The sequence below is a fragment of the Rutilus rutilus genome, assembly GCF_951802725.1.
Source record: "Rutilus rutilus genome assembly, chromosome: 24".
In the NCBI taxonomy this organism is placed as follows: Eukaryota; Metazoa; Chordata; class Actinopteri; order Cypriniformes; family Leuciscidae; genus Rutilus; species Rutilus rutilus.
Genome location: NC_140228.1, coordinates 30,268,902 through 30,280,517, shown reverse-complemented (window position 1 = coordinate 30,280,517; position 11,616 = coordinate 30,268,902). Strand labels below are relative to the sequence as shown.

The 11,616-nt window shown below is 42.1% G+C and overlaps 1 protein-coding gene across 1 annotated transcript in view; it reads left to right on the top strand.

Annotated features, from left to right (window-relative positions):
* Nucleotides 1–10,602, top strand: part of col15a1a (collagen, type XV, alpha 1a) — a 96,263-nt gene extending 85,661 nt beyond the window's left edge. The window contains exons 39-40 of the mRNA XM_084399453.1: nt 259–368; nt 9,828–10,602. Of these exons, the coding sequence (XP_084255579.1) occupies nt 259–368; nt 9,828–10,083 (366 nt within the window). The 3' untranslated portion in view covers nt 10,084–10,602. The remainder of the gene's footprint in view (nt 1–258; nt 369–9,827) is intronic.
* The last annotated feature ends 1,014 nt before the right edge of the window (nt 10,603–11,616 follow it).

Below are 11,616 nucleotides of genomic sequence, written 5' to 3'. Positions count from 1 at the left end.
GAAACATCCTGGAATGTTTTCCTCAAAAACCTCCATTTCTTTTTCGACTGAAGAAAGGAAGAACATCTTGGATGACGTGGAGGAGAGTGAATGATCAGGACATTTTAATTTTGAATTCAACTAATCCTTTAAGTTTCAGTTGAGTTTAATAACCCTGGAACTGTCCCTCTAAGAGTTTAAATCCATATGTTTCAGTGTTCACACGTTAGATTTTACGGGACAGTGTGTGTTAAATCCCTCTGTGATGTGTGTGTGTAGGGTGAGGTCCTGTTCAAGAACTGGGAGTCGATCTTCTCCAACCATCTCCTGCCTCCCGGGATCCCGCTGTATTCCTTCGACGGGCGTGACGTGATGAGTGACCCCTTCTGGTCAGTACACATATTCAGAGCAAGTGTTAAACGCTCACAGCTTACGCAGCTTTGAAGATTATCCTCAAGTGAGCAGAGAGATTCTAACACACTTCAACAACTTCTTGATCCAATCATGTGCTTAAAAGCTTTGTGTTGGTTGGCTGAATGTTATTCTCTAATGCACATTTTAGGCAAGCAATTGCATGAAATGTCTCAGTTTAGTCCTATCATTCTACCTCATTAATTGGGCAGTCGACAAACTCTAGTAATGGTTTAGTGGTAAACAGCTTCTGTCGGAGTCTCTCAAGTATTGCCAAGTCCCGACACACACACACACACACACACACACAGGGCCCTCCTCCGCGCACTGACCACAGTCCAGACGACAGCGGCTACACCTCACATTTCTCCACCCGTGCATTTGTATTTTTCCTTCTCTCTTTATGTGTATTTATACTCCAGGCCGGTAAATTTAGCCTGCCATGCGATGCTCCAGATGAGGCAGTGACAGCGCAGCAGCAATTGTGGTTTGCTGGAGCCTTTTTAAGGTTGTTTGTGAAGTGGGACGTTTTTGGGATCTACATGGACTGAGTTTCAGGAGAACTGCTGTATGAATGCATGAAACAGAAGAGACAATTCACAAAGCCTATGTTAGTGGTTCCTCAGTTCTCACGTTAAGAACTCTGTCTGTTTTGGCTCGTCGTTGAAGTCAGCGTGAAATGCATATACTCAAGCTTATTATTAGGCATGTGACGTATCAGATTTCCATATCACTGTAACAACAGCAGCAGCAGCTAAATCAACAGCAGTACCTATGATCAACAGCAGCAGCAGCAATAACAACAGCAGCAGTACCTATAATCAACAGCAGCAGCAATAACAACAGCAGCAGCAGCAAAATCAACAGCATTACCTATTATCAGCAGCAGCAATGACAGCAGCAGTAATAACAGCAGCAGCAATAGCAGCAGTAATAAAAGCAGCAACTGCAATAACAGCAGCAATAACAACAGTAGCAATAACAGCAGCAATAACAGCAGCAGCAATAACAGCAGCAACTGCAATAACAGCAGCAGCAGCAGCAATAACAACAGCAGCAATAACAGCAGCAGCAACTGCAATAACAGCAGGAGCAATAACAGCAACAGTAATAACAGCAGCAATAACAGCAGTAGCAATAACAGCAACAGTAATAACAGCAGCAATAACAGCAGTAGCAATAACAGCAGCAGTAATAGCAGCAGCAGCAGCAATAACAGCAGCAACTGCAATAACAGCAGCAGCAGCAATAACAACAGCAGCAATAACAGCAGCAGCAACTGCAATAACAGCAGCAGCAATAACAGCAACAGTAATAACAGCAGCAATAACAGCAGTAGCAATAACAGCAGCAATAACAGCAGCAGCAATAACAGCAGCAACTACAATAACAGCAGCAGTAATAACAGCAGCAATAACAGCAGCAATAAAAGCAGTAGCAATAACAGCAGCAACTGCAATAACAGCAGCAGCAGCAATAACAACAGCAGCAATAACAGCAGCAGCAACTGCAATAACAGCAGGAGCAATAACAGCAACAGTAATAACAGCAGCAATAACAGCAGTAGCAATAACAGCAACAGTAATAACAGCAGCAATAACAGCAGTAGCAATAACAGCAGCAGTAATAGCAGCAGCAGCAGCAATAACAGCAGCAACTGCAATAACAGCAGCAGCAGCAATAACAACAGCAGCAATAACAGCAGCAGCAGCAACTGCAATAACAGCAGCAGCAATAACAGCAACAGTAATAACAGCAGCAATAACAGCAGTAGCAATAACAGCAGCAATAACAGCAGCAGCAATAACAGCAGCAACTACAATAACAGCAGCAGTAATAACAGCAGCAACAGCAGCAGCAGCAGCAGCAGCAGCAAAAACAGCAGTAGTAATAACAGCAGCAACTGCAATAACAGCAGCAGCAGCAATAACAGCAGCAGCAATAATAGCAGCAGCAATAACAGCAGCAATAAAAGTAGTAGCAATAACAGCAGCAATAAAAGCAGTAGCAATAACAGCAGCAGCAATAACAGCAGCAACTGCAATAGCAGCAGCAGCAGCGATAATAGCAGTAGTAATAACAGCAGCAGCAGCAATAACAGCAGCAACTGCAATAACAGCAGCAACTGCAATAACATCAGCAGTAATAACAGCAGCAACAACAGCAGCAGCAGCAATAACAGCAGCAGCAATAACAGCAGTAGTAATAACAGCAGCAACTGCAATAACAGCAGCAGCAATAACAGCAGCAGTAGCATTAACAGCAGCAGTAATAGCAGCAATAGCAGCAGCAATAACAGCAGCAATAACAGCAGTAGCAGTAACAGCAGCAGCAATAACAGCAGCAGTAATAACAGCAGTAGCAATAACAGCAGCAATAAAAGTAGTAGCAATAACAGCAGCAATAAAAGCAGTAGCAATAACAGCAGCAGTAACAACATCAGCAATAAAAGCAGTAGCAATAACAGCAGCAACTGCAATAACAGCAGCAGCAGCAGCAGCAATAATAGCAGCAGCAGCAATAACATCAGCAGCAGCAGTAATAACAGCAGCAACTGCAATAACAGCAGCAGCGGCAATAACAGCAGTAGTAATAACAGCAGCAACTGCAATAACAGCAGCAGCAGCAGCAGCAATAATAGCAGCAGCAGCAATAACATCAGCAGCAGCAGCAATAACAGCAGCAACTGCAATAACAGCAGCAACAGCAGCAGAAGCAGCAGCAATAACAGCAGTAGTAATAACAGCAGCAACTGCAATAACAGCAGCAGCAATAACAGCAGCAACTGCAATAACAGCAGCAGCAGCAATAACAGCAGCAATAATAGCAGCAGCAATAACAGCAGCAACTGAAATAACAGCAGCAGCAGCAATAACAGCAGCAGCAATATCAGCAGCAGCAATAACAGCAGCAATAATAGCAGCAGCAATAACAGCAGCAATAAAAGCAGTAGCAATAACAGCAGCAACTGAAATAACAGCAGCAGCAATAACACCAGCAGTAATAACAGCAGCAATAAAAGCAGTAGCAATAACAGCAGCAACTGCAATAACAGCAGCAGCAGCAATAATAGCAGCAGCAGCAATAACATCAGCAGCAGCAGTAATAACAGCAGCAGCAGCAGCATCAGCAGTAATAACAGCAGCAACTGCAATAACAGCAGCAGCAGCAGCAATAATAGCAGTAGTAATAACAGCAGCAGCAATAACAGCAGCAACTGCAATAGCAGCAGCAGCAGCGATAATAGCAGTAGTAATAACAGCAGCAGCAGCAATAACAGCAGCAACTGCAATAACAGCAGCAACTGCAATAACATCAGCAGTAATAACAGCAGCAACAACAGCAGCAGCAGCAATAACAGCAGCAGCAATAACAGCAGTAGTAATAACAGCAGCAACTGCAATAACAGCAGCAGCAATAACAGCAGCAGTAGCATTAACAGCAGCAGTAATAGCAGCAATAGCAGCAGCAATAACAGCAGCAATAACAGCAGTAGCAGTAACAGCAGCAGCAATAACAGCAGCAGTAATAACAGCAGTAGCAATAACAGCAGCAGTAATAACAGCAGCAATAACAGCAGTAGCAATAACAGCAGTAGTAATAACAGCAGTAGCAATAACAGCAGTAGTAATAACAGCAGCAATAACAGCAGTAGCAGTAATAGCAGCAGCAGCAGTAATAACAATAGCAATAACAGCAGTAGCAATAACAGCAGCAGTAATAGCAGCAGCAGCAGCAGCAGTAATAACAACAGCAATAACAGCAGTAGCAATAGCAGCAGCAGCAGCAGCAGTAATAGCAGCAGCAGCAATAACATCAGCAGCAGCAGTAATAACAGCAGCAGCATCAGCAGTAATAACAGCAGCAGCAATAACAGCAGCAGCAGCAGCAATAACAGCAGCAGTAATAGCAGCAACAGCAGCAGCAATAACAGCAGTAGCAATAATAGCAGTAGCAATAACAGCAGTAGCAATAACAGCAGCAGCAGCAGCAATAACAGCAGTAGCAATAACAGCAGCAATAACAGCAGCAGTAATAGCAGCAACAGCAGCAGCAGTAATAGCAGCAGCAATAACAGCAGTAGCAATAATAGCAGTAGCAATAACAGCAGTAGCAATAGCAGCAGCAGCAATAACAGCAGCAGTAATAACAGCAGCAGCGATAACAGCAGCAGTAATAACAGCAGCAATAACAGCAGCAGTAATAGCAGCAACAGCAGCAGCAGTAATAACAGCAGCAATAATAGCAGTAGCAATAACAGCAGCAGCAATAACAGCAGTAGCAATAACAGCAGCAGCAATAACAGCAGCAGTAACAGCAGCAGCGATAACAGCAGCAGTAATAACAGCAGTTTAGCAATAACAGCAGCAGTAATAACAGCAGCAATAACAGCAGCAGTAATAGCAGCAACAGCAGCAGTAATAGCAGTAATAGCAGCAGCAATAACAGCAGTAGCAATAATAGCAGCAGCAATAACAGCAGTAGCAATAACAGCAGCAGCAATAACAGCAGCAGTAATAACAGCAGCAATAACAGCAGCAGCGATAACAGCAGCAGTAATAACAGCAGCAATAACAGCAGCAGCGATAACAGCAGCAGTAATAACAGCAGCAATAACAGCAGCAGCGATAACAGCAGCAATAACAGCAGCAGCGATAACAGCAGCAGTAATAACAGCAGCAATAACCGCAGCAGTAATAGCAGCAACAGCAGCAGCAGTAATAGCAGCAATAACAGCAGTAGCAATAATAGCAGTAGCAATAACAGCAGCAGCAATAACAGCAGCAGTAATAACAGCAGCAATAACAGCAGCAGCGATAACAGCAGCAGTAATAACAGCAGCAATAACCGCAGCAGTAATAGCAGCAACAGCAGCAGCAGTAATAGCAGCAATAACAGCAGTAGCAATAATAGCAGTAGCAATAACAGCAGCAGCAATAACAGCAGCAGTAACAGCAGCAGTAATAACAGCAGCAATAACAGCAGCAGTAATAACAGCAGCAATAACAGCAGTAGCAATAATAGCAGCAGTAATAACAGCAGCAATAACAGCAGCAGTAATAACAGCAGCAATAACAGCAGCAATAACAGCAGTAGCAATAATAGCAGTAGCAATAACAGCAGCAGCGATAACAGCAGCAGCAATAACAGCAGCAATAATAGCAGCAGTAATAACAGCAGCAATAACAGCAGCAGCGATAGCAGCAGCAATAACAGCAGCAGCAATAACAACAGTAGCAATAACAGCAGCAGCAATAACAACAGTAGCAATAACAGCAGCAGCAATAACAGCAGCAGTAATAACAGCAGCAATACCAGCAGTAGCGATAACAGCAGCAGTAATAACAGCAGCAATAACAGCAGCAGTAATAACAGCAGCAATAACAGCAGTAGCAATAATAGCAGCAGTAATAACAGCAGCAATAACAGCAGCAGTAATAACAGCAGTAATAACAGCAGCAATAACAGCAGCAGTAATAACAGCAGCAATAACAGCAGTAGCAATAATAGCAGTAGCAATAACAGCAGCAGCGATAACAGCAGCAGCAATAACAGCAGCAATAATAGCAGCAGTAATAACAGCAGCAATAACAGCAGCAGCAATAACAACAGTAGCAATAACAGCAGCAGCAATAACAACAGTAGCAATAACAGCAGCAGCAATAACAGCAGCAGTAATAACAGCAGCAATACCAGCAGTAGCGATAACAGCAGCAGTAATAACAGCAGCAATAACAGCAGTAGCAATAATAGCAGCAACTGCAATAACAGCAGTAGCAATAATAACAGCAGCAATACCAGCAGTAGCGATAACAGCAGCAATAACAGCAGTAGCAATAACTAGAAAAAAAAGTTCGTCGAGACAAACTTTAAGTTGGCTTGAGAAAGCCGGACCAGAAAGTTTGAAGAAGTTTGAAGTTTAAAGTAGTTTGAAGTTTAAATTAGTTTAAAGTTTAAATTAGTTTGAAGTTAAAAGTAGTTTGAAGTTTAAAGTAGTTTGAAGTTTAAAGTAGTTTGAAGTTTAAAGTAGTTTAAAGGTTAAAGTAGTTTAAAGTTTAAAGTAGTTTAAAGTTTGAATTAGTTTTAAGTTTAAAGTAGTTGAAAGTAGTTTGAAGTTTAAAGTAGTTCGACGTTTAAAGTAGTTTGAAGTTCAAAGTAGTTTAAAATTTAAATTAGTTTGAAGTTTAAAGCAGTTTAAAGTTTCAAGTAGTTTAAAGTTAAAACGTTGCTAGGCTGTTGCTAGGGTGTTCTGGGTCATTGCTATGTTGTTGCTAGGCAGTTGCTAGGGTATTCTGGGTGGTTGCTATTGTGTTGCTAGGCGGTTGCTATGGTATTCTGGGTGGTTGCTAGGGTGTTGTTAGGCGGTTGCTAGGGTGTTCTGAGTGGTTGCTATGGTGTTACTAAGTGGTTGCTAGGCGGTTGCTATGGTATTTTGGGTGGTTGCTAGGGTGTTCTAGGTGGTTGCTATGGTGTTGCTAGGCAGTTGCTAGGGTGTTCTGTGTGGTTGCTAGGTGGTTGCTAGGGTGTTCTGGGTGGTTGCTAGGCGGCTGCTAGGGTATTCTGGGTGGTTGCTAGGGTGTCCTGGGTGGTTGCTAGGCGGTTGCTAGGGTGTTCTGGGTGGTTGCTATGGTGTTGCTAGGTGGTTGCTAAGGTATTTTGGGTGGTTGCTAGTGTGTTGCTAGGTGGTTGCTAAGGTATTTTGGGTGGTTGCTAGGGTGTTGCTAGGCGGTTGCTAGGGTGTTCTGGTTGGTTGCTAGGCTGTTCTGGGTGGTTGCTAGGCGGTTGCTAGGGTATTCTGGGTGGTTGCTAAGCGGTTGCTAGGGTGTTTTGGGTGGTTGCTAGGATATTTTGGGTGGTTGCTAGGGTATTTTGGGTGGTTGCTAGGTGGTTGCTAGGGTGTTCTGGGTGGTTGCTAGGCGGTTGCTAGGGTGTTCTGGGTGGTTGCTAGGCGGTTGTTGGGATATTTTGGGTGGTTGCTAGGGTATTTTGGGTGGTTGCTAGGTGGTTGCTAGGGTCTTTTGGGTAGTTGCTAGGCGGTTGCTAGGATATTTTGTGTAGTTGCTAGGGTCTTTTGGGTGGTTGCTAGGCGGTTGCTAGGATATTTTCGGTTGTTGCTAGGGTCTTTTGGGTGGTTGCTAGGCGGTTGCTAGGGTATTTTGGGTGGTTGCTAGGATATTTTTGGTGGTGGCTAGGGTCTTTTGGGTGGTTGCTAGGGTGTTTTGGGTGGTTGCTAGGATATTTTGGGTGGTTGCTAGGTGGTTGCTAGGGTCTTTTGGGTAGTTGCTAGGCGGTTGCTAGGATATTTTGTGTAGTTGCTAGGGTCTTTTGGGTGGTTGCTAGGCGGTTGCTAGGATATTTTCGGTTGTTGCTAGGGTCTTTTGGGTGGTTGCTAGGCGGTTGCTAGGGTATTTTGGGTGGTTGCTAGGATATTTTTGGTGGTGGCTAGGGTCTTTTGGGTGGTTGCTAGGCGGTTGCTAGGGTGTTTTGGGTGGTTGCTAGGATATTTTGGGTGGTTGCTAGGTGGTTGCTAGGGTCTTTTGGGTGGTTGCTAGGGTCTTTTGGGTGGTTGCTAGGCGGTTGCCAGGGTGTTTTGGGTGATTGCTAGGATATTTTGGGTGGTTGCTAGGGTGTTCTGGGTGGTTGCTAGGCGGTTGCTAGGGTGTTCTGGGTGGTTGCTATGGTATTCAGGGCGGTTGATATGGTGTTACTAGGTGGTTGGTAGTTGTCACAGATGGTTACTATGGAGTTTTTATAGAGTTCTTAGCATGATCTTGGCATGATTTAGCACTTAACTAATCGCTATTAGCATGTAGCTATTCACTGCTAGCATGTGTAGCATGTTGGAAGTGCTGTTTGCTAGCATGAGTCAAAAGAGCCAAACCTCATCTCTATACGATGTTCTGATGCAGAGATATAGGTCTTGTAAAACGGTTGCTAGGGTACTCAAGTTTGGTTGCTATGGAGTTGCTTTGGAGCTGGGAACTTTAAACTTAAGAATTTTACAGTGGTTTGAAGTTTAAAGTAGTTTACGAGTTTTTGAGTTTTGAGTTTATAAGTTTAAATGAGTTTAGAGTTTGTTTAAATGAGTTTAGAGTGTGTGTGTGTGTGTGTGTGTGTGTGTACACACACACACACACTCAGAGTTTATGAGTTTAGAGTTTATAAGTGTATAAATGGATGAGTTTATAAGTGTACAAGTTTTTGAGTTTAGTTTGTAAGTTGAAATGAGTTTTGAGTTTATAAGTTTAAATGAGTTTAGAGTTTGTTTAAATGAGTTAAAGCTTAAGTTTGAAGTTTAAAGTAATTTAAAGTGTATATTAGTTTGAAGTTTAATTTAGTTTGAAGTTTAAAGTAGTTTAAAGTTTAAAATAGTTTGAAGTAGATAGATAGATGAGTTTATTAGTTTAATTGAGTCTCAATGGCTTATATAGTATATAGAACGGCAGTTTGGTTTAGTCTTCAAGGTATTTAGATTTGAATTTTCGTCGGTTGGTGAGTTTGAATCTGGATTTGAATTTTTTAGAACTCCCCAATGTAAGTCAATGGGAGTTTTTCCGAGTTTTGATCGGCATTTTTAGGAAAACCGTAAGTCCGATCAGTCTGAAAAGATATAGCAACTAACTTCAGATCAGTTTGAGTGTCTGAGCCGAGTTTGGAGTATGTAGAGTTAAAGCTCTAGGACGAGTTTGAGTCAACAGTTTTTAACAGAAGAATAATAATAATATTAAGTTTAAGTACAATATCAGTAAGTTGGCTCTCTCAAGCCAACTTAATAACAGCAGCAATAACAGCAGTAGCAATAATAGCAGCAACTGCAATAACAGCAGTAGCAATAATAACAGCAGCAATAACAGCAGGAGCAATAACAGCAGCAGCAGTAATAACAGCAGCAATAACAGCAGCAGCAATAACAGCAGCAATAACAGCAGCAGTAATAACAGCAGCAATAACAGCAGTAGCAATAATAACAGCAGCAATAACAGCAGTAGCAATAATAACAGCAGCAGTAATAACAGCAGCAATAACAGCAGCAGCAATAACAGCAGCAATAACAGCAGCAGCGTAGCAGATCTATTCTGCCAAGACTGAATACATTAACATTGCATATCTATTACCATGCCAAATACCCCGAGAGTTGTCATGACAAAAATGTCTTTACTGTCACTTTTTAGCAATTTAATGCTTCCTTACTGAATGAAAGTATTATTATTATTTAAAATCCTTACTGTCCCCAAACTTTTGAACAGTAGTGTACATGAGCTTAAAGCAAATACACACATGAATGTCCCTATAACAGCCTCGTGATACAGGACTAGTCCAACTATTTGTGATCAGGAAATGTTCCTGAGAGCGTTTTGAGATATTTGAAGCCATACATGTCTTGAGTTATGCTCATGTGTGTGTGTGTGTGTGTGTGTTTGTGTGTGTGTGTTCAGGCCTCAGAAGGCGGTGTGGCACGGCTCTTCAGAGAGAGGAAAGCGACTGGACGCTCTGAACTGTGAGTCCTGGAGAGCTGGAGACATGGCCATCACGGGTCAGGCCTCGTTCCTCTACAGCGGATTACTGAACCAGCAGACCCGAAGCTGCTCCAACCTGTTCATCGTCCTGTGCATCGAGACCAGCCATGAGCACAGAACCCTCCGAGAGCTCCAGACCAGCCACCAGTACAGAAGAGGCCATTACAGATACTGAGATACTGAAGCCTCTCGCAGCAGAAACTGTGTTAGTGTGGACAGAGACGACATGAACTCCAGCCACACATGAACGTTCAGTCCAACCCAAGCCGTCGTTCTAGAATGTAACATGTTTATTGGCCAGATCCCAGCGTTGGACCGGGGACATCGGCCCTCTCCATGACATTTTCATGCACTGTACTTTTCAAATCGTATTTTTGGTGTTGATTTTCCAAAAAAAAAAAAAAACTTTTTTTATCATGTCATTTATTTGTTTGTTATTCTGTTTGTATTTAATTTAATTTCAGTGTTTTATTTATACAGTGACCGCACATGATTAAAAAATGTCATTGATAAATATGTAATTTAACTGTTGAAATTAACATTCATTTTTTTATTGTCATGAAACAGTTTTTAGACCTTGCATCTGTTTTAAAAAGTTCAGATCACAATCAAATCACCTTTTTTATAGATTTTTTAAAAAGCAAATCAAGTGTTTATTGTCTGTTAAATAAAACATTTTTTTTTTTCAAATATTATCTTTGTGTGTTATTATGATTTATTTTGATATGATGACCTGTGCTGAACTCAGATGTGAAAGTTGTCTATTTATGAACAAATGTTCTGGATACGTCATTGGTGGGAAAGCTTGAAGCGCTCACAGAAACAGTATTTATTGGGAAAGTTTGCACCTCCTGAACACGAACACAGACGTCCAGAGAAGCTGGCACAAGTTGGGCTTGTTTTTCAGGGTTTGCACTGACACACACACCAACACACACTTACCAACAGTATGACTGTTTTTCCCCTCACAGTGGAATGTTGTGGGAAAAATCATAAACAGTCACTTTAAGAGGTCACAGCTTTAAAGGGGTCAGGAATTTTGTTTTCTTAAAATTGTATAATGTGATCAAGATTTTTTACATAAAAAAGAACACTAATTTAGAAGCAATAAGCTATTTTCTATCCAGTTTTCGGCCATCTCTTTGAAACACTGTTTTGATGGGCGTGTCTCATTCAGGAATTGGAAGTAAACGCCCACTGCTGTGATTGGGTAACAGTTTTCCATATAAAAATAAGGACATGGAGTTACCACAGTTATAGTTTACAAATTATAACTTAGTGTGTTTTGTGTAAACAACTACCCTGGAAATCCAGAGTTCTCGTGAGAGCACAAGTTGAATTTGCTCAGCGAGTTACTCTGGCGTCGAGTAATAATGCTCATTAAATATGCCCTTGTATCCGAGCTGCACCAATCACAGCGGGTTATCTGATATAGGCGGGCCAGAGGCGAGATGATGACAGCGCTGTTGATGTCGAAGTAATTAGTAAACATTGCAAGATGGCTATGGATGAACACCAGTTGTTTGAAACGGCTTTGGCCGCTACAATGAACGAGTTAGACTTGGCTTTTTTATCTAAAACAGGAACAGAAGACGGCGCTCGAATCCTTCCTTTGCAAGAAGGGCGTTTTTGCTGTTTTGCCGACCGGATACGGCAAGAGTCTAATCTACCAGTTAGCTCCGCTGGTAGCTGAGCGTATGGGTCTTGT